The following is a 27,778-nucleotide window of genomic DNA, read 5'->3' on the forward strand; positions in this document are numbered from 1 at the left end:
TAAAATATTTCCATATAGCATTAAATATTATGGTGTTCTAATCTGAGCAGACAGTGTAGTGGGACCTTCGATAGCTACTGCAAGTAGAAATATACACAGCATCTACAGCCTTAAAAAGCTTTGGCTGCAAGTTTTTAATCTATCAAATTCAGCTGCATTATAAAGCATGTGTTCATGAGGTCTGGCTAGTGGAACCCCGCTGGGAGTGGTGGGCGCTAACGAGAACTGCAACAAGTGATTAAAACTTCCATCTCTGAAAATGAACACAACATCCTTATTATAACTCAAGCTCTCATGCCTGATCAGGCTAGAACATAAAGCAAAACAAGCGTACGAAGCGGGAGGAAAGTCAAAGAAAAAAGAATAACTCACATTAATGAGCATAGTTACATCTGGGAGCATTGCAGCTGCAACTTAATTCTCTATCTTTGTGTAACAGAAATGAAATCATGAGAGTGGGCACTTTTGTTGCAAGGAGGAATGGAATCCCATTTGTTCTCAAAGGCCATCTATTTCTCGTGTGTGTGTGTGTGTTTACAATTTTTCAACTTTGAAGAAAAACAAACACACACATGACATTATGTTATTATGGGTTTGAGGAGCTTTGTTCGGCATTTGTACAGCATGGAATAATTTAAATGTGTTAATCTCTGAGCATTGCCCCTGGGCGTTCACCGACCCTGCTCACGAACAATGGTGCTATTGTTTGAGAAGGCTGTTGCCCATGCCAGGGTTCAGATGAACTTTCCTCCTCCTCCTCCTCAGCTGGCCATTGGGCCCACATGGCAGCTGCGAAATGAACACATGCAATTAGGTGGCACCTGCTGGACTGAGCACAACCAACGCACTCGTTTCTAGTCAATGATTCTTAGCCACGAAAGGGCAACCACCAGAAGGTTTAAAAAAGAAAGGGGGAGGGTGGGTCAGGTGAATCCTCTAGAGCAGCCAGAGCACAATGCTGTATTTTTAAACCCAGATAGACAAACACAGGAAGCTAACTGCCTTCAGCTCCCAGAACCCAGTTACTGGATGGGAGCCTGCCCAGGACCTCCTGACTAGGGCTTTTGTTATGCTGCCTCATACTGAGTCAGACCAATGGTCCACCTTAGCTTGGTATTGTTTACAGCAGCCAACCTGGTGCCTTCCAGAAGTTTGGGACTACAACTCCCATTACCTTAAGACAGCAAAAGAAGGAGGGAATGAAAGAGAAGGTGCGTTTGTGGATGAAGATTTGGGTAGATGGGAGCTCAACTGGGCAGGAACATTTCCCCCAGCCTTCACAATGAAACTCCAAATCAATACACAGATAGCCTCCAGTTGTGTTCTCTCCAACCTGGAGGGTTTGTGGGGCAGGTATTAAATACTAAAAGTAAAACAATCAACATTACAGAAGGGTAATGCACCCTTTGTGTACAGACAAGGAACTTCCTGTGCACATTGGCTAGTAAACGCCAGGTTGAAAAATCAGGTCCAATATGGATAAAATCTGATCAAATACAGTGGTACCTCGCAAGACGAATGCCTCGCAAGACGAAAAACTCGCAAGACGAAAGAGTTTTTCGTTTTCTGAGTTGCTTCGCAAGACAGATTTCCCTATGGGCTTGCTTCGCAAGACGAAAACGTCTTGCGCCTTTTTTTTAAAACCACCAATGCATTCCTATGGGAAACCGTCAATACACAGTGGTGCTTCGCAAGATGAAAAAATTCACAAGACGAAAAAACTCGCAGAATGAATTAATTTCGTCTTGCGAGGCACCACTGTAACATAACAACACAACATAAACCTGGTGGATCAATTTGCTTCTCTCAAATCTGGCTCTTCTATTCTTCCTTAGAATTTCAAATTAAAACATATTTCTGAACATTTGGTGGCATACGCAATTTTCGTTGAGTACAAAGGGGTGGGATATTAAAATGTTAAAAGTGAGCAGGATTCTGGGTGGGAGGCTGAGGGCCAATACCAACAGCATAAAATGAGTTTAACAGAACCCAAAAGGATGGTTCCAGAGCTTAGATTCAGGAAATATGAATATTCTCGTTTCACAGCTTCTAAAAAGGTAGCAGATGTATGTATAATAAATAGCTGCATCTTGAGGCAGCGGAACACACCATCCCATCACCAAATGCACTTCAGTCTCTGAATAATTTCAGCCTGGGATGCCCAGCAGTTTAGCTTTTTAAAAGTTTTTGTAATTTTATTTTCAAATATTACAATACAGTAATCAAATACAACAATAGAAAGCATAAAGCATATTGGGAAGCAGAAAAGTGGTTTGAAAGTAAGTTCCATGTAGCTTTCTAACAAGTATGCAGAAGGCCAGAATCCCACCTCCAAGCACAACATCACCAGGAGCAGTTTGGTAATCTGTGGTAGTATGGTGTTCTGCATGAGGCCAGAATTTGCCTTCTCTCAATCTTCTCAATTCTGCACCCCCTCGGTTCAGTGCCTTGTGCGGCAGAACTGCAGCACCACCATGAATCCGGTGCTGTCCATTACTGAATGGAGTCCCCCCCAGAGTGGCCAATGCGACCAACGTGGCATTCTCTCCTGAATTGGCACACTGTTGTACAGGGCCGTCTTAAGCATATCCAGTGCCATGGTGCAAATATCTTTATGGCGCCCCCATGCTCCCCCCCGTTTCCCAGAGTTGTCAACCTTTCTTAAGTCGGGGGGGGGGGGGGTGAGCCTTCAGTCTGGCTCGTTTACATTGCGTGGTCCAACGCACGCTCGGCGCTGCACGTAAGTAAGAGGCGCGCGGATCACAGCTCAGATGGCCTCCTGCGAAGCCTCCATCTGGGGAAGTCTGTGCCACAGGAGGGCCAGCAAGCAGATCAGGTGGCTTGTCGACTCTGCCATCCTCGCTTGGTGCCGGGATCGCACAGGGTGCTTCCCTGCTCCATTCACAGACTCCGCAAGGAGGCACGCAGGCAGCGACACGGCCAGAGAGGGGCGCCCTGCGCCTGCCCCCAATCACGCCCATCAGGCACCCAGGCAGCCCTGGCGGGAGGGGACCCAAAGGGGCTTCCCTGAGCTGGACGCAGTGTACTCCAATGGGTGGCTGAGAGGAGGGAAGCGGGCTGCCCCAGAGCGGGGAATGGAGCGTGCCCTGCCTCTCCTTACCAGACACTGGCGCCCTGGTGCCCTGCGCCACTAACGTCTATGGGTAAGACGCCCATGCTGTTGTAGAAGGAACCTGTACAGTTGAACATGTGTCCATTTCTGTGCAACCTTTAGCTTTTCTAAGATGACATTTGAGTGCATTGGCCAGAAAGATTGTCCACAACAAGCCACTGCCTTCTAGAGTATGCAATCTGTGTGCAATTTCTAATTAAACTTCCGTCACAAAAAACAAGGGTTTGTCCACACTCCCATTTCTCCCACACCCAGGACGTTTGGGTCTGGGCCATTTTGCCTCTGCCAAAACACCTTCCTCTAGAAAGCCCACTTTGGGGCTAAATCAGGGGCCCACTGCTTATTTTTAGAGTTATGGCTGATTTTTGTTTAAAGTGATATCTGAGACAAATCTAAAGGGTGAAACATCTAGACTTTTCATCAAAACAGTATGTGCTCGCCTAATTGTGACATTGGTCACAAGCTTGGTGCTTGGCAGTTGCTGACAGTGACAGATTGCAGAGCTATTTATGTTAAAGTAATGACAGTTTGCTGATGATGACCGAAGTCACCAGCAAGTTTCCTTTTTAAAAAGGATTAAAGTGTGGAACTGAAGTTAACTGAAAACACATTGTTTGTGCCTGTTCTGTTCCACCAACTTTTGCAGTGGGTTCATTTGTTTTTCACAACTCTATGAAACATTCCTGGGTTGGCATTACTAGCACCACCTTTGTATGTCAAGTACTGGGTCCAAGGTGCCTGAGAGAATTCAAGGCTTGTTAAATTGCCCTTCCCTAGTAAACACTTTACTGTATTGTGCCCTCAAGTTGTGAAGGCTCTGCAGAAGGAATGTGCCTGAAAACAAATAAGAGGTTAATGACCGCAGCACAAGTTACTTACATCATTAGTCACTTTGCGCATGACAGCATGTGCACACACAAGAAAGCTTTTCAACTGCACATGTACTGTTTTGCCAGAGGAAAAGGCAACCTCTTTCTGCAATGAGATATTTTGTCTTGCATAAGAGAAGCCTAAGAGTAATCTTGAATTTCTTGCCTTCTGTTGGGTCATACAGGGAGGGGGGCGATGCATTAGCCCACAGAGAAGTGCAAATGTGGATCTTTTTATGTTGATTGGCTAATCCCAAGCCAATCAGCTCCTTCCTTTCGTTTAACTTGCTCTTATGCTCTGTCCAAACTCAAGTTCACAGCCACATTGCTCGCTCTGCATTGCTGCTGCTCTGTTTTCTCCGCTGGCTCTCGGGCGGCTGCAGCAGGAGCAGCTGCTTCAGCAGCAGCTGAAGTCTCAGCTTGCTGCTAACCTGATCAGCTCAGGATACAGCTTCTACGTGACATCACAGCCAGATGTTTGGCAAAGCCACACCCCTATGAGGGTCTGAAGCAATCCAAGGAGTAATAACGGACCAGCTCAGTCCTGCCGTCAGAATGCACCCGGGAGACTGGAGGAACTGCAGGCTTGTTATTGTGGACAACCTTCATTAATTTTGTTCCAGACAAAAAGCTGTTCCGGACGGGGTTTGTTTTGCTTGGTGTTTTCCGTGGATGCCTTTCCTATTCAGAAGGAGAGAAACTGGGTGTGACCCATACAAAGAAAGTACTTTTCAGGGAGCTGTGGAGCCAGCTATCTCATTTTCTACAAAAAGGAAATCTCCAGGAGCGTGTATGTGGGTTTCTTGAAGGTTAACACAAAAGGAAAAATTGCAGTTGATTTATACACCTCAGGAGGCGTGAAAAATGGCAACAGCCGCCTACTTTGCCGCCGAGTGCCTTGTCTCCATGTCCAGCCGTGCTGTAATCCACACCCCCATGAGGGAACCGGCCCCTCAGCCGGTTGGGAGAGCAGCCCCCCGCATCATCTCAAACAGAGCTGAGAAACCCGAAGTGAAAGAGGTTGGGAGAGACAATGGAGGTGGGTCCTCTGTATATGCTGTGGCCAGCATTTTAGCTGACCTAAACCAGCATGTTCCACCAAAGCTTTCCTCGCCTCAGGGGGAGAATCTTGAGAGCGTTGACAGAGGGGGGGCTTCTCTTTCCCACAAAGAGTTTGGGGAAGAAAGTGTCTTGCTGGCTGGCAAACGTGGAGGAGGCAGAGCAACCACACCTACCAGCTTGGGGGCACCGAGTCAGCCAAGCCCCAGGCAAAGAAGCAGGCGAGGAAGATGTCGGACTGAGCCTGAATTACCTCAGAAGAAGCATAAATGCCACTATGCGGGATGCGAAAAGGTTTACGGCAAGTCGTCCCATCTGAAGGCTCACCTAAGGACCCACACAGGTTAGTGACTGGCTGGTCTATTTCCAATAGCTTTGTTGGGAGGAGAGGGAAGAGAAACTGGCTGATGTTCAGGCTCCCAGGACTGAAGTCTGGGACAAGTTAATGAGAAAAACGGTAAACCTAAAAACTTACAGTGCAGCTCTTGTTGCTTCTGTAACAGGTAGTCCAGCCAAGCCTGTCCTTAATAAACACAGAAGTGTAACTGTGACCTGCTGCCCTCCTTTCTTCACTATCTCTGCTCCCTCCTGCCCCCTCCTTAACCCATGCCCTATTTCCAGGCATTGTTTCAGCTTCCTCCACTTATAGCCAGCAGAGCAGCCCCTTCTAGGAAAAGGAGCATGTGGGTGTTGTTGCTATTTGGTTGTTTGTTTTGCAGTGATGTGGAGACGTGGGGTATTTTGGTGCTCTCTATATTGTAAGTACTGTCTTTCGGTACTGTCTACATTTCTATGGTTTCTGTGCAGCGAACCTTCTGGTATCGCAAGCTATACTGAGACCCAATCTGTTAAAAGGTGGCCTAGAAATTAAAAGAATGAAAAGGAGAGAGGGACACATTGATCAGAATCCATAACGGGGCACCCAAGAGCAACCAACACAGAGAGTAGAGTGTTAGTGCTTAAATCAAAGTGTACCCTGGTGTTTCATAGAACAAAAACTCTCAAAAATATAGTCACCTCTTTTCTTCAACAATTTTTCACAAGGAGGGGGAAAATCATCTTGGCAATACATTGGCCACAATGAGTAAAACTTTAATGCTACAGAGTATTATGTGCCTGGCCTCCTTTTCAACACCAACCATGGCTGGGGCTTATTGTTTCCACTTTTGCTCTTATCAAGGGAGCTGCAAGTCAGAGTGCAAGGAAGTCAATGGCAACAGCCAGCCGTTTCTGGGTCCCCCACCTGCTCTCCTTATTTAAGAGTTGGCACTGCTTTTCAGTTCATATGACCAGTGGCTGCTGGTTACCCACTTGTAGTTGTGCGGGTTAATGATTTTGCAGAATACAGTGATGACCCAAGGCAGTTTGGTGCCTCCCACAACATGGAGCACAACCCACCAGGAAGTTCTTCCATGAAAGACCCTTCAAAATGATCAGGAACTGTGCAAGCACAGCCATGGCCCGGCATAGGAACTCCCTTTAATTTCAAGCGGCTGGGAGAACTTCCTGGTGGGTTATACTCCATGGGCTGGATTTGCCCGCCTCTCATTCTGCCACCTGTAGCCACACCCAAGCTGCAGCTGGAGGCGAGGTGAGCTGCTGCCTCACCGTTGAGCTGCTTCTGACGCGCCCTTCCTCCCATTTTGTAGTAACCTCTGGAATAACCAACAAACCAGGGCTTTGCTTGGGAAAGGCATTAAAAACATGCTTTCCAAAGAACAAGTGACACCACCCTCCATAGTCCTCTAAAAACAACAGGGCACCTCAGTCCTAAATGCTTGCTTTAGAATTAAGTCCCCTTTATTTGAAAGGGTATTTCTTCCAAGTTTGCATCTCCCGACACCCTCCCTTACGGGAGCTTTCATGTTTAATGAATAATAGCTATCCTCTCTGTTGCTACTCAAAGTTGGCAAATTGTACATGAATCACGCCACACTCTGCTCTTGCCCAAACTTTTCCTTCGCTTCCTTTAAACATGGAGACAAAGGGATTCTAAGCTTGTAAACTGACTGGAAACTGAAGCAGAGGATGCTGCTGGGAAAACTCCCCTCTTTGATACGGAGAAGGAGGGCTTGGCAGCTCACGCCTCTGGGGAGAGGGAGGGGAGGAAAGAACTAGCAGACGTCATTCAGGAATGGGCTGGGGAAGTACGAGTCATATAGGGACACTGGCTTGCCGCCCTGCTCTCCTTTGTTGTTCTTACTATTGAAAAAGAAGCTCGCCTCATTCACTTCTTTCCTTCTGCAATGCAGGATTTAGTTGTGCTGTTTGTGTTGCTAGAGCTAGGTGGAAAACAGAGGTGGCAGCACAGGGCTTGGTTGTAGGATTGGCTGAATCCCGAAGGCTTTCAAGCTTCTTTGTTTAACCATTTCCTACTCAGGCAGGACTCCAGAGACAAGAGGAAAACAGGCCTTCTCAAATTCCCCTTCTTGGCAAGGAGTGGGTCCCTCTTTGAAAACAGTTTGAGGGGGCTAATATTCTGTCAGTCCACCCTTCATAAGAACAAAGCCTTTTGCAGTGGCACTCAAGGACCAGCTCACATCAATTCTATGCATGAACAAGTCACCTCCCCTTCTGGGCTTTTTTCATGAGCAGAGATGTTTCCAATCAAATATTATTGACATGGACAGCAGCCTGACAGGTAGAGAAGTGTATACCAGGTAAAATCCTCTCTCCCCTCCCCCAGTGTCCATTTCATTCAGCTTCATCCCCAAAGCCTATGGGATGCCTGCAAGTAGGACATGAGTGAAACATCAGGCGGTATTGGGAAGCATGCTGCCTCCAAACATAAGGAAGAGCATAGCCATTGCGCCCAGTAGTCACAAATAGACACCCTCCCTGAATATGCCCCATTCTCTTTTAAAGCCATCCCTCTTGGCGATCATCATTGCTTCCTGCTGCAAATTCCATAGTTTAACTATCTGCTGCATGAAGAATTTTCTTTTATCTTTCCTGAATCTTCCATGAGTTTGTGCGTTACAAGAGAGGGAGATAATTTCTCTCTCTCTCCACTTTCTCCCTACCACACATAATTTTATAAGCCACTGTCATGTCACCTCTTCCCTGTCTTTTCTCTGTAACAGGGGTCGGCAGGGTTTACCTTGCCTGGGCTGGTTCACTCCAGTGGAGATTCCTCTGTGGGCTGGGTCGTGTGTGCGCGTGAGTGCCCGTGCCCGCAATTTCCGGCATCTGCGCACGCGCAGACATGATTTCCGGCGCCGCAGAAACAGGTCCCAGTGCTGCACAGCGCCGGTTTAGTGCAGCGCGTGGGGACTCACTGAGCAGGCGGCGCAGTTTAGGGGCAGCTCGTGGGCTGGTTAAATGACACCTGTGGGCTGCTTGTAGCCCATGGGCCTTAGGTTGCTGACCCCTGCTCTATACTAAGAGTGCTTCTTTGGTCATAGAAGAGCTGCTCCATCCCCTTGATCATTTGGTTGGTAAAGGTAAAGGACCCCTGGACAGTTAAGTCCAGTCAAAGGCAACTATGGGGTGCAGTGCTCATCTCTGCTTTCAGGCCAAGGGAGCCGGCGTTTGTCCACAGACAGCTTTCCAGATCATGTGGCCAGCAGGACTAGACTGCTTCTGGTGCAACGGAGCACCGAGACAGAAATCAGAGTGCACAGAAACACCATTTACCATCCCGCCACAGCGGTACCTATTTATCTGCTTCCACTGGCATGCTTTCGAACTGCTAGGTTGGCAGGAGCTGGGACAGAGCAATGGGAGCTCACCCTGCCATGCGGATTTGAACTGCCAACCTTCCGATCAGCCAGCCCAAGAGACCACAGCACCACCCATCCCCCAAGGTGGGAAGTCTTGCTCCATTTCCAAAAAGTGGCTAAGTTTTGTTGAAGGACCTCTGTACTGAGAGGTAGTTTTGGGATAGAGAGGCAGCGAATGAAAAGTTTGCAAAAGGGCTGCACTAGATGCACACCTATTTCAATTTGGGGGATGAAAACAGAATCATGACAAATGTAAAAAAACACACCATACAACACAGAATGTATTTTCTATCAAATAAGCCATCCCAATTGTTATAAAACTACACATAAATTTTCTCCCAGTTCAAACACCCTCCTCCTTCAATGTCCTCAGCCATTTTGGAATCATATTGTGAATAGGATCACACTGTGAGGCTCATGAATCGGATTTGGACTTTAAGTGCTGACTTTAAGTGCTGACAAAGCTTGTTTAAAGTGAATGCTGCTTCCAGGACTGTCCACATACATGATACTAGGAAATGGATGTGAATCAGGTAAATGAGAACAAAGGAAGTCTATCTAGAGTAACGCTTCACAAATAGTAGGTGTGACCTTTCAACACTGACAAGATGTTTGTGAAAATCACCCCTCCCTTTTTATATTGGTCCTACTTTACACATTATAGCTACCTCAAAGAGGTCAGCTAAATTGTGGGACAGCTCCCCATGTGGATCAGGCTGTTTTATCACCACATTTCATCAAAAAATGTTTCAGGCAAAGTGGAAAGCAATTCAAAATACAGAGCAATTGATCTGTTTCATGTGGATGGTTCAGCATGCAGGAATAGCTGCCACAAGGAGCAAACTAAAGTTGTATTTACATAATGTTACATAATGTTAATGTGTGAGCTAGCAAAGCTAGATCTGTTTTGTCAATATCCACCAGAATTTCCTAAGCATTCCTCTCACCCTGGTCCAGAAAAAGGGGCCATATGTCTTCAGTTATATGTCTTCACGTTACTTGCAGTTGCATGCCATCATGGGACTTGAAGTCTAATCTTGCTGTGTATGGTTCTGCCATGCTTTCTAAATCGATTGACTGCTTTTATATCCCAGCTTTGTCTCTCAGGAGCCCAAGGAGGCTCACATGGTTCTCCCCTCCTCATTTAATCTCCACAACAACCCTGTGAGGTAGATTTGGCTGAGAGGCAAGAGTGACTGGCTCAAGGCTTCATGACCGAGTGCAGATTTCAATCTGGTCTTCAGGGGCCTAGTCTGACACTCTAACTTCACTACACTGTCTCTAACGTATGAATTAGTGAACGAGCAAGATTGCGAAGTAATCTTTCAATGCCAGCTTAAGGTATACTTGAACATTCAGGCCTTTGGAAGATAATGGAGAGTGGAAAGCCATATGTGACTATCAGGGCTATTGCTGAAATACTGGAGATATTTTGCTGCCCATAAATATTCTCAGTGTTTCCCCCAGTTTTTAGGAATTGTATTTTTTATTGTGTGTTGTATTTTACAGAATTAGTCATGCAAGCTACCCTGGGGCAGCTTGGAAAATGAAATAAATAAATAATCAAGATCTACAAAAAGATCCAAAAGCTATTTGTTCAAAAGAGAAGGAATGACAGTATGAACAGGACCCAGGCAGATTCTAGCTGAGATTCTGCTTTGATGCTTCCACTTTTTGGCGGCTCCCCTGAAACATGCTTGGATTTGGATTTCATAGGGCTCCAGAAAAACAGGCAATCATTCATACTGAGAACTTGATCTTTAGGAGAGAAGGAAAATAGTTCACATTATGACTGGTGAGATGGAGCTAATTTTCTATTTCTCCATCTAACACTCAGCTCAATACTTCTTACTGTAGTTTTTTTTAATATTTTTTAAATTTAGCACCATGTGTCCAGGCCGCCCTACCCACACGCCATCATTTGCCTCCCTAAAATGGTAGGATGGCAGACCCTGATGATCAACCCAAAACTTCAGCTGTTTTTGCCAACTTGGATTCAGCATTTGTTGTTTGCGCTGAGGACCTTGGCTCCAAACCACTGCAAATTTCTGCCTCAATAATATCTAACCCCCCCCCCCCCCAGTGTGTCTCAGTTCCTGCAGGAACAAAGTTGTGATGGAACAGGGTCACTTACACACCTTGCAAGACCGGAATAGCTTGTTCAGCATTTTATACGCCAGGTGGAAGTTAATAGGAGCCCTTCAGGCAAAAAGCAGAGGATCACCTAATGATTGATTACACTCAGACAGAGACATAGGGGACACCTTGTACTTGTTAGATGTGTGTGTCTCTTTTGTCTTTTTCCTTTGGGCTGCTGTGCTCATAAATAGTAGTTTCCCCACTGCAAGTTGATAAAGAAATCTAAACTCGCATGCCGGAAGGGAAAAGAAGAGTGCTGGAGTGAGTGGAAAACTGGGGCTGGGGTGGGTTTGTGCTGCCATTCTCTGCGATCACAGAAAAATAATAATAGAGCATGGCACCAAGCGTGGAATTCAGATCATTGAGTAGTCCAACTTCAATTTAAGAAGGGCCAAGTTTCTAGCCCATATACTGATGAAATAGGAGTGTAAGAGAAGAAGAACTACTTCTTCTCTTTCAGTCTACACCTGAAATGCCTGCTCTACCTCCTCAAAAGTAGAGGAGTGGGGCTCTGGGTTGCTCTCCAACTCCTTCTCAGGACTAGAATCAAAGAATTCTTATACATCTGCTTATCTTGCATAATCTACGCAGGTTACAGATACCGTCTTTTTATAGCACAGAATTTAGACAGTGCAGAGCACTCTCACCCCCAGCATGGAATTCACAAAGCCTTCAATATGAGTAGCTTCTGATGTCCCTTAGATCCCACAGCAGCAGGAGCACTGGGACCTGTTTTGCCAGCCAAATGAGTGTGTGCTGCCCAGGTGTTCATAAGCGCAAGTTGTTCATCATACTTTAACCATAGTTTACATTTTCAAGAGTGTACTTAAAAATCATTGGTGTATAGCTGAAAAAATATGGCATCACGGTACCGGGGAAACTTGAAATACTTATTATAGTTAATAGATTTTTAAAGATACCATTTACAAAACAGTCTCAAGATGAGTTACAAGCTATATAGAAAATGCTAAAATATAAAAACACTAACAGACTATCTTTGACCCCCTGCAATACTGAAACCCCATCCTCCCAACCCTCAGCCTGGCTCACTTCACAGAGTTGTTGCCAATATAAAAATTACAATGAATGCAAAAATTGGTAGCTGGTGGGGGTTGCCTGAGCTTCCTTCCACAAGGCTGACTACAGGAACTATGGGAAGAGCAACCATGATGTTTAGAGATCATAGTCTGGTGGTGCTTTTAAATATAGAATCAAATTATAGCCTTGCAGTCCTGCAGCATTTTTATCCTACTGGAGCTCTAGAAAGAACCTATTACTGTATTTTTGGGTCTAGGGTAAGTCCCTGGCCCCATTCTGAGTTTTAGACAATTAGAGGTGGTAAGGAGGATGGGCAATGAGAAACAGGCCAAGAGGTTTCTGTACCACTCCAAATACGTTGGGGATAACATCTGAATAACATTTAGTCACCAATAGCATTGAGATGCAGCCCCAACACCTGACATGCAGCATCCGTTCATATTTGACAGAATTTGACAGCTGATTTGCAACAGCATTGAATAAAATATCTGCTGATTTCCTCCATTTCATTTAATCAATTCATCACTCAACCAGAAAATTCTCCATTGGAGCTGCAGGGAAGGGCATCAAAACCAGTCAGAAATCACATGCTGACATCAATGAAATGTGAATAGCAAATATGATGGGGAAATTTTCAGTTTATAAAACAGAACTCCAACTAGAACATGTGCTAGAGATTGAACTAGTTTTGAAATTTTGTTTCAGCCACAGCTCTGTACCTCACCAACAGGTAAACAGCCTCTCCTAGGCCCCCTGTAATGTCAGAGGGGCTGAACCTGGCTCTCAACCCAAGAAGCAGTTACCACACAGCACTTCATGCCACAAGATTCCTGTGCATGTAGCCTTACTTAATAAACAAACAGGAAAGCAGCATCCCATCTACCTTTGCCATCTAGGACATGTGAACAGCATATCTTGCTATTGTCCCTGGAGAGCCATTTTTGCAAAAAAGGCAGAAAGGCAGAAATATCCTACTAGCATGGAAATACCATCAACCATGACAAAACATTCTTAAGAGCAGATAAGTTGGTTTCCTTTTTTACTTGCTGAAGGCCTGTGTTAGATTCTAAACATTTGCCCCCTCTACTGGGACAATCAGCCTCTGAGTAGGTGCTGTGTGCCCTTCCAAGATTTCCCAGAAACAAGAGCTTTCTCTTCAGAGAGAGGAGTATCAAACCCTCTGAACTTTCTTCTCTTTTTTGCAAATTTAGTACAGTACTGATCTAAACCAAAACAAGCGTCACATGGTAGCACAGGAGATATCTGTCTAGATTTCCCCAGAATTTTCCTCTTGGTGTCTTATCCCCAAAGCCCTTAAGGCAATGATAAAAATAAATTATTAAGCTTGCCTGGAGGGGCGGGCAGTTTCCCTGGCAGGAGTTCTCCAATTCCTCTTCAGTTTGCTTCCCATGGGAGCCCATGATTCCTTACATCTTAACAAAAGTCCTGATAATTTCTGTAGGTCAAGGGAAAGGAGTGCATTCTAAACGCAAAAGAAGTGAAATTTGATGCCAGTCAGAGCCATGAAAGAAAGGCACCAGAGCCACCTGGAATCAAGGCCATTATACCGTTCAATTGAGGGAAATGGGTGGCGCTGTGGGTAAAAGCCTCAGCGCCTAGGGCTTGCTGATCGAAAGGTCGGCGGTTCGAATCCCCGCGGCGGGGTGCGCTCCCGTTGTTCGGTCCCAGCGCCTGCCAACCTAGCAGTTCGAAAGCACTCCCGGGTGCAAGTAGATAAATAGGGACCGCTTACTAGCGGGAAGGTAAACGGCGTTTCTGTGTGCGGCTCTGGCTCGCCAGAGCAGCTTCGTGACCCGGAAGTGTCTCTGGCCAGCGCTGGCCCCCGGCCTCTTGAGTGAGATGGGCGCACAACCCTAGAGTCTGTCAAGACTGGCCCGTACGGGCAGGGGTACCTTTACCTTTACACCGTTCAATGAGAAACAGAAAGCCCACTCCACTGGGAAGTCTGCCAGTGGGAGCCCCAGCGATATTAACAAGAGCTGTGCAAGTAAACTGTGCTATGACTGTCATTGTAAGGCTTCCACAGTTGCCCTTTCCAGTGGTTAATTCACACGTAAGAGGGTACCTTTGGATGTTCTGTCTGAAGCACTGCAGAGTCTTGGTCTGAGGGGAAGAAAATGCTTTGTCTTTGCAGGGAGGGGAGAACTTCTCTGTTGATGGTTTTAATTTTCTTCCTCAATTCCTGTTCATATACTACCACATCCTCCTCAAGCCCTCGTTGCTTTTTTAAATAGGGAATGGAATGACCCAGCTCTTTGGGCTTGGATATGCTGATGCTGATAAATGTCTGCTCACAGGAAAGGGTTCATCCTTTTACACATAGAAAAGCTGACATTCCTTAACCCAAGCAAGATATTTTGTCTTCAACAGCTGGGGGAAGATTGAGAGATGTTGTGTTTCCTTCCATCTAATGCATTCCTGCTGTGTGTTTGCAGACATTCAGCAAACATAGTTGCAGCCTTGTGTGTGAACCAAGCTAAGGCAGTGTTGGATGATACCCAACGACTGAGGTTATTGGGAAAGGAACCAGACTCTATAGCAGTAAGAGGATCACTCTGCCCAGGTTGGCCACTCTGTGACCGGGAGCTGCAGCCAGTCCTGTGTACCATACCTGTGAGGGAAGAAATTTGATTCAGTTTGCATTTAAAAGCAATTTGTACTTCCCCCAGAACTGCAGCCACCCTTCATAATTCGCACTTCTCTGAATTTTGCAATGCTTTTCTCCAACCAAGAAAATTGTCCAGAAATGCATAGGCTTGGGTAAAAATGCACATATTAGTGAAAATAGCACACCCAAAAAAGTGTTAGGCCCTGCTTTGCAAAAATGTGTATACTGGGCAAAATAGCATACAAGCATGTGTATATTAGGATCAATTCACACCAAAATACTGATGAATTTTTGTGAGGACTCTAAATAAATAAAGTAAATTCTATAGCTAATGGGGAACTATAAGGAACTGAATTTAAGACCGAATAATAATAATAATAATAATAATAATAATAATAATAATAATAATAATTTATTATTATTATTAATATTATTATATTGTTATAATAATTTATTTATACCCCACCCATCTGGCTGAGTTTCCCCAGCCACTCTGGGCGGCTTCCAATCAAGTGTTAAAAACAATACAGCATTAAATATTAAAAACTTCCCTAAACAGGGCTGCCTTCAGATGTCTTTTAAAGAGAAGATAGCTGCTTATTTCCTTCACATCTGAAGGGAGGGAGTTCCACAGGGCGGGCGCCACTACCGAGAAGGCCCTCTGTCTGGTTCCCTGTAACCTCACTTCTCGCAATGAGGGAACCACCAGAAGGCTCTTGGCGCTGGATCTCAGTGTCTGGGCTGAATGAAGGGGGTGGAAATGAGAAATTGAGAGAAAACTAAATCCCTATGTGTACACTTGTAATATCTAAAGTTTATACCAAGTAATATGAGAAGAGGTCCTTGGCTTACCATCCATAATCTGATCTGGGAAGTTTAAAGTAGAATCTCTACACCATTTCACATGTTAGACAGCAAAACACCTAGCTGTTGCCATAAAGAGTATTCAACAGGGAGCGACAGCCAATTTGAGAACACCTGTACAATACAAATGCTTCCAACCTTCCACCCAGTTTGCCATATTGACACTTTATATTTTTAGGCGTGTGCTTATTTTTAAAGGTGTAGAATTAAATAATCTCAGTGTACATCTGAAAAGGTAATGCATGAAGAAGTCTTTCTTATTGGAATCTAGACTCTCAGTATGAAGGTCCAGGGTGGTCTCTTGTTTTAGTTGCTCTGCATTATAGCTCTCGTTTTAATAAATTGGCCTTTGGACAAAAGAATAAGTGGTGGAGGATTTTCTGTCTCTGGCGTCTATTTATCCAACAACCACAATTCCCCCTTCCAAACTCTTCTAGATAATGAGTCAAATGGCTTCATATCAGTTCCTTGGCAACATTAGCTAGAGATAATGACAAGGGAGTGCCAAGTGACTAATTAGCCCTGTTAACATATCAAGCTCACAATCGAGACAGTAGGCTTTGTTTTCCACTTTCTGGCAGAAAATTTAGAGGGCAAAATGTATTAGATATTTAATGTTTTTTAAAAAGAACAATATGAATTCACCAAAAGGAGAAGACAAACTGATTTAACAAGGTTAGCCTAACCCTCTGGGGCAAAGACCCAAGTAATCTGTTGCAGATAACTGCAGTTGTGACTCAGAAATGTCTCTCTAAGCACTTGGGCATGAACACAGGAGCATAGGAAGCTGTCCTCTAATGAAATAAACCCATGCAGCTCAGTCTTTGCTCCAGTGGCTGGCAGACACCCTCCAGGGTTTCAGGCAGGGAGTCTCTCTCAGCCCTACTTTAAGATCTCTGGGAGTGAATCTTGGACCTTCATACAAAACAGATGCTCTACCACTGGCAGTCAAGGAAGGCATCCTGAGAAAAGGACTCACATACCTTCTAAGTGGGTTTCCCTAAAGCCAAGGACACATCACTCAACATCAGAGATGCTGACTTGTGCCCAAGACTGAGGGGGCCCAGCTGCATCATGCACATGACGTCACATCGTCAGGAGGAGGCTGAGTGCAGAGCCCAGCATGGCTCTGTTTCAATGGCCAGCAGCTCCTCTCTCACAGGAGGAGCGGCCACAACAAGGCGATCGCCTCCCAGCAGATATTAGGGGGGGCGAAGACACCTTGGCCCCATAGAGCTGGCACCCCTACTCAGCAATGTATTTGCAGGAAGATTTCCTTTAGATCTAAAAATGGAAAATTCCCTTGTATGTTAAATCTCCTCCATGTACATAATAAACTCAAATCCACAATAATTCAAGACCAGACTATACAAAACCTCAAATCACAAGGTAAAATTGTTCCACCAGTCCTCAGATAAGGGAGGGAATTGCAAATCAAAAACTGCTAAAAATCCCACTTAGAACTCTTTCCCCTATCCTCAGGAAATGAGGAAAGATGAGCCAGTCAGTTTTGATGTCTCAGTTTCTCATTTTTCCAATGTTAATTTCAGTTTACAATGTCAGGTTGCATTAAAGAACAAAACAAAACCTAACAAACATTTTGTATGCAATCATGCTTAATATACACATTTTGCAAGTAAATTTCCATAATGTATGTATGTTTTCACTAACATAACCAAGTCTACACACAGTTTCCCTAAATGTAGACAGTTTTGTATGCATTTCCTGACAGGAGCATGGTATCACAAAATTTGGAAGAGAGTGAATTTTCAAGAAGAGCTGTGTCTCGGTTCAAAATTTAGGTTGGATGGATTAAAATGTGAGTTCTTTTGTTTCTGAGGAACCATTTGATCCTGCATTGCCTGACCATCCACACTACTTGCAAACATGGGCTTAGTTCTGTGCTAGGTTCAGACTTAACTGATCCTCTTCCCATCAAGGTTTTACCTAAAAAGGGTGTGTGACCAGAGCCAAGCCCTATCTTGGGCAGAAGCTTCCCTTCCCTTAGGTGGAACTACTGAGCTCCACAAGGGCTTGCAATGCAGCACTCTGAAGATGCCCCATCCCAGCGTCTCCCAAGAGACCTTTTTCGTATAGTGAGAGAAGGGAGAACAAGTTACTTGGGTAATAAAACCTAATTTATACTTGCTTCAACTGCTGCATAGGTAGAAATAGGTCACACAATCTACAACGCAGGTTATACATTGCTTTAAGCATGCTTTTTGTTGCTTAAATGTCTGCAGCACTGTCCATTATCTTTTTCAATAAAAATATGCGACCTCAATCCAGATTGGAAACACAATGTATGATGTCTAATCCTTTCCTCCCCACCTGTTCTCATGCCACAATTCACCCCGAGCTATTATTTGTCAAAAACGAAAGCAGCCAAGGCTGTTTGGTTCTTATATATAGGCAAAACACAGAAGCAAATAATTGATCAGAATGGGGCATTTATCAACTGTAACCCAAATGCTTTCCTAGGCAAGGCAGCTTTGTCACATTGGTGCTACAGAGATGTTAAACCAGTGTTCAGGGAGAACATGCCAGTTTTTGGAGCATCACACTAGATGCTGCTTTTTATGTATTTATTTAAAAGATGTAAAATGTTTAAGGTGGCTACTAAAAGGAAAGAAACAGAAATACAACAAAAACACCTAGCACATCATTAAAATGAAAGCAACCACAAAGGACCACTTTGGAAAATTTAAAGCCAATGTTTAAACGAATCCACAAAAAAAAGAAAGGCCTTCCTAGAGAGGAAGGTCTCAGCCCAGTGACAGAAGATGGCCTCATTGAGCAAGAAGGCACAGGGTTTGGGTGTGACCATGAAAAAGGCTTTTGCCTTGGTCCTTGGGCCCATCAGGCCTTTGGGGCAAAGAGGAGGACCCAGTTAGGTGATTCCGTATTCAGCACATGAGCACTTCTGAAAAGTCATAGGAAAATATACTCAGGCATATGGTGTGGTTTTTTTACTGGGAGGACAAAACAAGTGCCAACTTGACATTCAAAACATTAATATAAAGCAACAATTCAGAATCTGTTTGAAGAGAAAGCATTGTTTCCACATTTTCAAGCACAAATGCATTTTTCTGTTGTCTGGCTTTGCACGTTTGGTGCAGGTCCAAACCTGGAAACCTGGAACGAGTCCATGTTGGCCACGTGGTTCCCAGTTCTGTTTTATAACTTCATGCAGGACTCAGTGTTTTTCCTTCTTTTCCACTCCAAATAATCCTGGATCAGCTGTTTGGATGTCAGCTCTTGCTGACCCAGCCAAAAAAGAAAGGAGAAACCACAACCCAAATTTAAGTGCAACCATTTCAGAAGCAATTCTTGAGGGATTTCTCCCTCTGTGTACACTTCTATTTTTGTAGCTTGCTGGTCACCCACTTGGCTTTTGCTGGAGATGAGGCCTCACGTGGTCAGTGAGATCATTATCTTACTGCATATTGTGAGACAACGGTCGGACAATGAGGGTTATTTAAGTGCAGACACAGAGGCCAGACAAACGTATCCTGTGTTTTGCAAAGTTTGCTATTTCTGTGGTTTATGTACAGAAGATACACTTGGGCTGAAAAAGAAAAATTGGTAACATCAACAGCCTCAGCTAGCAACAAAGGAATAGCTTCTGAAGCTGTGCTCTTGACATTGAGTGCTGGAGGCAAATTAAACGAATAAATCCAAGCAGTTCTTGTGGATTGTGACCACTGGGCAGTTCTCCTGCAAAGCCTCGATGAAAGAGAGGTGGGCACCATTGCAGACAGAGGTCCCAGGCATTTGTTTTGCCTTCTTTGGGCTGCAGGGGAATGAAGTCCAGTCACCCAGCTAGGACTGCCAACCAGCTACTATGTATTGTACGGGTGCAATGACCAAAGCCGTGGTTCCCTCCCAGGCACTTGTACTGAGGGTTGAGAAAAGAGCAAGCTCCAGATTATCTCTTTAGCACTTCCTTGTAGTGTTAGCAGCACTGAAGTTACCTCCCTGGGGTGCAGCCTGTGCAGTGTGTAGGGAGGTCCTGGGATGCCCAAACATCAGCCTCGCTGACATGGTCCAAAGGAAAGCAGAGCAAGCTTGGCTGTAGGAGTTGCTGGGAGGCACTGCACAAAATGCCATCCAACCACCTTGGGGACTCCACTCCAGGTTTCACTCCTGAGCCTTTTCTTCTCCCAAGGACATTCCACAAGGCAGCAGAGGTTTAGGATCATGGTTTTCTTTCTCCTAGTTGGGCTTCCTTCCTAGGTTGACGAGCCCCATCTGCACCCACACATATTTTAGAAAATATGGCTTGAAACCATGCAGAGAGAGTGCAGGGACAGATGAACTCATAAGCAGAAGGCCAGTTTATTAAGGGGAGAGCTACATATGTCAGCTTTTACATACTCTTCTCACAAGTAGCTAAACCCAGGTATAACTGACATCTCCCCAGGGACAGCATAATATGAGAAAACCCCTTATGTCATTGTTCTTCGGCCTGTGAGCATTCTTGTAGGCTGGGGTTTTTCAGAGCAAGATCTCCCTCAGATGGTCCTTCAAGAGGATCTTCAGTGCTGGTTCTTCTCGGATGTGCGTGCTCCCCAAGATCCACAGGCTGTGGGGTGTTGGGTTCATCCTGTCTGTGTCCAAGACAGGGTCAGAGCTAGGCATGATACCAAGAGGCCAATATTTCTGAATGGAAGACTCTACCTCCCCCTCCCCACCCCCACATTCCTGCTCACACCAGAACTTCCAGAGGAACCTAGAACACGACAGATCAAATAAGTCCAAAAGACGCAGACAAGCACAATGGGACCCCCAAACAATGTGAGAAATAGAATCATAGAACCATAACACTGCAAGGGACCTTGAGGGTCATTCAGACAGAGGCATACCTAGGGTCCCTTGCACAATGAGCTGTATCGGTCCCTCCCATGAAAAATCACATTACTGCAGAGAAGAGTGGGAAGCTTCTCCCACATTTGATCTTGCTAAGACAGCAGCTTTGTGTTCCCACAGACATCATACTGTCCATAGTCTGATAGGTGATGTTTGCGCCCCCTGCTTGAGCCTGCATCCCTAGAAGGGCCAAGTATTGCCTCTGTATCTAGTCCAACCCCTTGCAATGCAGGACTATCAACTAAAGCATTCATGACAGATGGCCACCCAGCCTCTGAAAATACAATATGTTGCAGCAATTATACATAGAAACATATCTAAAATGCAGCCAAAAAAGGTTGAAAATACAAAATTCCCATATGAATCTGAATCTAGAAAAAATTATTGTAGGGTTGTTACTGATGAGATGTCTGGAATGCATATTATTTCACTGCTTTGTCAAAACCTATTTAGAATCATAGAACGGTAGAGTTGGAGGGGAGCCCAAGGGTCATCTAGTCCAGCCCCCTGCATTGCAGGAATCTCAACTAAAGCAACCATGGCAGATGATCATCCAACTTCTGCTTATAAAAAAGGAGCTTCCCAGGGCTGGCAGCAGAACAGAACCCTCTGTTTTCTTATGTGCTTCTGCCCCGAAAACATATTTGGTAGAAATAATCCTAAGTAACTTATTCAGTAGGTTTCCCCCAGATGAGGCTTATTTTTTCCTGGAAGATTCAACACCAACCCCCCAAATTGGCAGCCTGAGTCACTGAAGTCTCTGGCTCTCCAGCTCTCCAGGTTCTCCAGCAAGGACCACGGGGGAATCAAATCTAGTTTGCACTTAACAGGCATTTTTCAAAATGAAACCCAGAGAACAGCGCATCCATCTCTCAAAATTCACACTTCTATAACTTTTGCAGTGCAGTTTTCCAGCCAAGTGATGTTTACAAAAATGTGTATGTTGGTGAAAATAACATACCAAAATGTGTTATAGTAGGGGTGATTGCTTGCATTCTTGTTATAGTAGGGGTGATTGTATGTATTGTACAAAATTGCGTGTAATCAGGAGAAATTCACACCCAGATGCTGATGTTGAATATGTAAGCAATCAATCAATCAATCAATCTACATTTTATGTGTATATGTGGAGAGCTGAACCTGAAAAAATGAGAAACTGAAATCGAGATTGACAGATGAGCCCATCCCAGCCTGCAGCCCGCTATCAAGCACTGAAAGGATCCATGTGCTCAGATCTTCTTCTCGTCTTGCCTTCAGGCCTCTCTTCTCAGGATTAAATGGAGAGCAGGCCTTTTGGAGTCTTAACCACACCCTTTGAACACTCTGCTTGTACTTTTTGATCTTTATAAAAGGAAGAAAAGGTCCCTGATAGTGAGCAGCACATTTGCTATGTTCCCCCATTAGAACACCCCGCCCATTCAAAGCTAGCATGGAGGGAACAGAGCCATGTCAGTCTTATATCACTGAGGAGTTTTGTGTTACAGAAGGTCTGGTCACGTGATCTGTCTCACTGGCAGCCTGAATTTCTAAAAACATTTTAGCTGCTTGATTTTGTTAATTGCATCACATGGCCTTCTCAAGAAGTTTCATACCACAAAGTCTTAGACAGGAAACAGTAGGTCATTTTGTGTGTCAGGTCTCCACCGCTTGCCTCATCTCTTGTGTACAGACATTTCAGTAAGTACTGTGTGATCTCTTGGGAAAAAGTTAACTTATCAGAGAGCAAGACTCTTGCTCAACCTTTTTTTTAAAAAATTCAATGTTACTTCTTGCTTAGACTGGAGACTGTGGACTCTGTGTGGTCTGGCAAAGCCAAAACTGCACAGCCTATCCCTGGCATAGAAGAGCAGTTTCCAAACATCCTTCCTGTACAACTGCATCCACAACAGCAGTCCTCCACTTCCAATGATTTCAACAAGGGCTATGCTACAGTCAGTTGGGTTCCAGGACTCAGAGGTCTGCCCATCAAAGTGGCCCAGGAGGGCATCTGGTCCAGCGTGGAAAGGGAGCAAGTTCCATAGCAGCAGACAATGATCCAAGGGGCCAGAGGCAGGTGGATAGTCAAAGCCAAGCCCTTCTCATGTTACTGAGCAGCCCACGGCTTCCTAACAACTCTGGTAATGTTAGAAATGCCAGGCTACACAGGAAAAACTGGTGGTGTGTCCTTCCTCAACAGGGTCCTCAAACAACCAAAACAGATTTTGGCTGAAGGAATCAACCCTCAGCAGGAACATAAAATTCAGGGGCATGTTTAGCTGGCCGAGGCATATATATATATATAACTGAGTAAATGGACCCCGTTAATAGCTCTGGCCATTAACCATCTCCTTCCTGTTCCTTGTGAAGGGGCAGTTCATCATGGCAACTGTAGCACCACATAACTGTATTGGCAGCTTCTGGGATACAGAGGCACCGTTCAGGAATAGCCTGTATTTCATGGCATATATCAAACGCTGCAAGGTTTTCACAGTGCTTTTACAGAAAACAAAGTCTTCCTGCAGCATTTACATTTGATTTCCCACTCATTCCTCTATTTACTTAAGTCCTAATGATATGCTTGGGACTACACATTTCTGGCCATTTCCCAAGCTATGCTTTTTTCCACATAGCAGAGTTGCAAGGCCTAATAATGGATGCAAAGGGGAGCATCAACTGAAGCACTGCTAGGGAAGGTATTTTCCGTGCCCTGCCCTGTGCTGTGCAGGGAATCACAGCAGACCCCAGTTTTATAAGCCCCCAAATCTGGAGAGATCAGGGTTGATGTCAAATGGAGCTTATGAGAAATCGCTCTGGAGACATCTTTAAATACTGCTTTTCATGATTTCTGAAATATTTCCTCTATCTTCATAAAGGCTCAACTAACCTTTTGGTTCTGAGGCCTGAGGAAGCAAGCTAGGGAACTAGAAAGAATTGTGGGGAATTGATTATACAAACTCAATCAATGCTTTACACTCAATCTATGTATTTGGCTTTGACTTGACTGAGCCAGCTGAAAGGAGGGGGGAAAGGTGGTATGACAGCCTGTGAATATCAGTCTAACCAACTATTCTGCAACTGTTCATGGTCCTCCATTACAATAGGGATGGAAAACCTGTCATCTTCCAGGTATTGTGAGCCTCCAACTCCCATCAGCCCCAGCCAGCATGGTCAATGATTAGGGATGATGGGAATTGTAGTTGAGCAACATTTGGAGGGTTAGAGATCTCCTTCCACTGTCTCAGAATTGCTTGGTTGCTAGGGCTTCAGGTTTTAATCAGTAAATTAATCAACTCAATCTTTAGTTGATTAAACAGGGCATATTTGATTAAGGGTACACGTCATTGTTTATTAGCAGCTGTTTTACTTCTGGTTTGCTGCTGTCCCTAGAGAAATAAAAATTGCATCTTAAAATAAGTTGTAACTTCTGCTTAGAGAAATGTCAACTCTCACTTTTATTGCAAGAAGGAGCCTATATTGGTAACAGTCACACTTATAATTGATCAGTTAAAAGGCAGGTGATAAACCAAGCAGTAATTACTGAATCAAGCAGGGGCTCTACTGAAAATCCAAACTCTTTAAAATATTGCTTTCTGGAATGCAGCTCACATTCCTTACCAACAAAGACACTTGTAAATGCACGTGTATCCAGAGGTTACAAAAGCCTAGCTTTTGATTTCAGGAAGAAGCTTTTATAAGGTGAAGGCGATGAGTTTATAATGCCACCCAACAGTAACTGCACTTTGTAAGCCTGAACACAAGTCTAGTGTTGAAATATCAGCCAATGAAACAATTTTTCAAATACTTCATTCATGGTAGTTGTATGCTGTATTCTAATTGCCTGGGGTTGCTGTAAACTGCTTAATTGTGCCCACCCTTCTCTCAGTGGAAAATCAAAGGGAGACCTCCTTTCCCCTCTACTTCCCACATTATAACAGTCATGAACTCATGGAGTCAGATCACACCACCTGAGTGTTTGGGCAGAGTCGTATGGGAAATGTGGTCCCTGAGATATCCAATGCTCAGACCATTTAAAATTTAAAAAATCTGAACCAACACATTGAATTTGAACTGGAACCTACTGGGAGCCAGTGGTTTGGAATGGCTGGTACACTGCAGGGCCAAGGAACTTTTCTCTTGAAGAATTCCAGTAATTTCCCAACATCCATGGCAAGAGTGGGGAGCATTTTTTGGCCCAAGTGCTGCATTCCCTCGTGGGGGAGACTTCCGGAGGGCCACGTGCAAGTGATAGGCAGGGTCAGAACCACCAGCTGGTAGGACAGCGAACGTGACTTTAACCTTTGTAGTGTAGGTTACATTCCAATAATGAAATCATGAAAATGTCAAGTTCATACACACTTCACTGTCCTTTATATGAAGAGCTCCATGACTCATTCCAGCTAGTTATAAAGCACTGGAGGAGAGTGTGGAGCTAGTCTGGGGAGGCGGTGCGGCCTAGAGACCATCCTGAAGGCTGGGAGGGCAGCATTTGGTCTCTAAGCCTGAGAGTCCCTCTTTCTGATTTGTAGGTCAGTTTTCTCAAAGAACAGCTGGCTATGCCTTGTCTGTATCATTCTGCACTGCAAACAAGAGCTTGCAATTGGATCTTTTCCCCAAAATAAAATAAAACCCTGCACAGAAAACCATTTGTCAGGAAGAAAGAATTGTAGCCTACCCTTTTCACTGATAAGGCACTTTTCTGTGTGCAATAATTATTTATTCCCTGCAAATGGAAAGTTCAGTCACATGCGCTATGCCTGCAATCTGCAAGGGAATAATCCAGAAACAGGTTTGCCAACTAACTCCTCTGCATTTGTGAGAACTGGCATCAACAGCTTAATTTCAAGTCTGAAAGGAATCTTCTTTGGTATGGAGCTGTTGAGCAGCAGCTCTGGTGTGCTTTTGTCCTCCCCTGCAGCGTTCTGGTTGGCTCCGAGTCATCTGTATTGTTTTACTAAACAATACGTAGCCTGTAGGCACTTCTGGCTTGGTGTACCCTGCTCATCCCTGCTCTGCTTTTTGGTACATTTACAACTGCTGATCTGGAGGCAAAGCAATCAGTGACAAGTCTGGGCAGTCTGAAAGCAATTAACAGATTGCTCAGACGATGGAGCCAGGCCAAAGTCTGAGGCTTTATAGGGCCCAAGGCTCCTTTGTGTCACCTGCTGAGGGATGGAATCATAGAATCATAGAATGGTAAAGTTGGAAGGGAACCCAAGGTTCATCTGGTCCACCCCCTCCAGGATGCATCAGCCCATTTCTGGTCCATGACATTCTCACATGTGTTTGTGTTCAGAGGTCTGCTTTGTTCCATTTTTGCATTAATTCATGAAGGTTTTTTAAATTAAAAAAAACAGAATTCAATGTTAACTGTTAACTATTTAGATATGTTTTTTAATTGTCAGGGCTGTGGGCAGAGGTATGCTAGCAATGTGCTCAGACTGACATGTGTCTTCTGACACCAGGCTGTTTTGAACAAAGCACCCTTTCCCCATCATTTCCCATCACCAGAGTCCCCCCCCCCCCGATGAGCTTTAAGTGTGCATGACATGGGCTGTGCACTCTGTTGTATGTGTGAGGTTCCCATACTGATAGTGGTGTGTTGTGACTGAGTCTTGGGTTCAACCATAATCTGTCATAGTGGTATGGGCAGGCTAGTCTTCCATGCGGAGTAGCTGTTGATTCTTTCCCTCCTCAACACAGCAGGGCCAGGGAGGAGGTCCACCGTCCACCCATGACTCAGCCCTGGTTTCAGCCATCACCAGTTGTGTGTGTGTGTGTGTGTGTGTGGGCAAATATTTCATGGTGTGTCCGGCTTTCCACAAAATTTTTCCACAAAATCTTCAGTGAGTAGATCTTGTACAGGATCATGTTCTGAATTATTCACAGTTCTTCACAAGGACATGGAATGACAGGTTTTTGGTACAATCACCCCCCAAAAATCAACAACACTGAATTATTCACCACTTGGTCAGGGTTGGATCCTTGGCTGCCAATATATTGGATTGTTTATAAGCCTTAATTTCTCCCAAATATATATACCTTCCTTCCTTCTTTCTCAGAACCTTACTTAAACTGATCTTCTCCAAGCCTTAAAGCTTGCTATGTGCCCAGGTTCACCGCATTGATAGTCAGCAGAAAGACTAAAAATATAACCAGACTGGAAACTATATAACCGTCAGCTCTGGGCAGTCCCCCAAGTTTTGGAAATGAGATTATTTTTTTTAGAGTTTTAGAGTGTTGGCGGGGGGGGGGGGTCAGCTCTGCTGTGTCTTGGAATTTCCAAGGAAGCAACCCCACTTGGTTAACCCAGGTCAAATAGGTTGAGGTCATTTATCTGGCTCAGGAAAATTAAACTTCAGGAGTTACCCAATATGGAAACATCAAATATTTTTTTGGAAATAAACTGATGTCAAGATGACTTTACTTCATGAATATTTTGTAGTGAAGAGGGAGCCAGAAGAAAGAGAGAAAATGAATAATTCAGACAGGGGAGTGAGGTTTCATTTTTTTATTTTTCACGGAAAATGCAGAAGGTCTCTTCTAAGCCATCTTTCCAACATCAAGGTGGCACAGTTTTTTTTTTTTTTTTTTTTTAAGCATTGCCAAGACTGTGGTTAAAACTGAGTTCAGGCCATGATGACACATAAGCTGGCATTTGTATGTGTTGGAGACTCTTTGAGCTTTTACAACTCTAAAGAGTTGAGGGGGGAAATAAATGAAATCTGTAAAGGGAATAAATAACTTGCAGGGCTTAAAATAGCTCTGTTTCCGGCTTGTTGGAAGAGGGGTGAGCTCTGGTTTTCTTTTGCACATTCTGGTAAGAAAGCACCTTTGATACTGTTCAAAGCAGGGGCACCATAATGCCTCAGCTGTCTCATGGATGGTTCCAAGTTTGGCTTGTTGGTCAGTTTGAAGTGCTTATATAAAACAGTGGAAGGGGAAATACTTTCCCAGACCACGCCAAGAGTTATTTAAGGATGCTTTGTTTAAAAATACTTGCTGGTTTACTCAGACCACAGTTCCACCCCAATAAACCCTATGTGATTGGTCTATCTTTGAAAATCTTCTCCCTTTTGCCTTCTGGAGAAATAATATTCTAGCTGTTCTTTTAGTGGTCAACAGAATAAACCAAGCCTGATGGATAAATGCTTTTGGAGGTGCCCTGATTCACATGGTGTGGGAGCTTTGCCCACTTGTGAGCTGTGCAATGGTTTGACTTTCCTCCTCAAATAAGGAGAGACTCTACTAACAAGCCAATTGTTCAGATGGATCCACAAGTGGAGTGCCTGATACCAAAGATGTGGAGCTTATAACTGACTCCCCTGGAAATGTTTTCATAGAATCATAGAATCATAGAATCATAGAGTTGGAAGAGACCACAAGGGTCATCGAGTCCAACCCCCTGCCAAGCAGGAAACACCATCAGAGCACTCCTGACATATGGTTGTCAAGCCTCTGCTTAAAGACCTCCAAAGAA

General features: G+C 44.5%; 1 protein-coding gene across 1 annotated transcript in view; it reads left to right on the forward strand.

The window, feature by feature from the left end:
* The first annotated feature begins 4,161 nt into the window (after positions 1-4,161).
* KLF13 (KLF transcription factor 13) overlaps positions 4,162-27,778 on the forward strand; it is a 33,565-nt gene continuing 9,948 nt past the window's right edge. Inside the window, exon 1 of the mRNA XM_083412848.1 lies at positions 4,162-5,404. Within this exon, the coding sequence (XP_083268974.1) occupies positions 4,867-5,404 (538 nt within the window). The 5' untranslated portion in view covers positions 4,162-4,866. The remainder of the gene's footprint in view (positions 5,405-27,778) is intronic.

This window comes from Podarcis tiliguerta (genome assembly GCF_965153285.1).
Source record: "Podarcis tiliguerta genome assembly, chromosome: 14".
Classification (NCBI taxonomy): domain Eukaryota; kingdom Metazoa; phylum Chordata; class Lepidosauria; order Squamata; family Lacertidae; genus Podarcis; species Podarcis tiliguerta.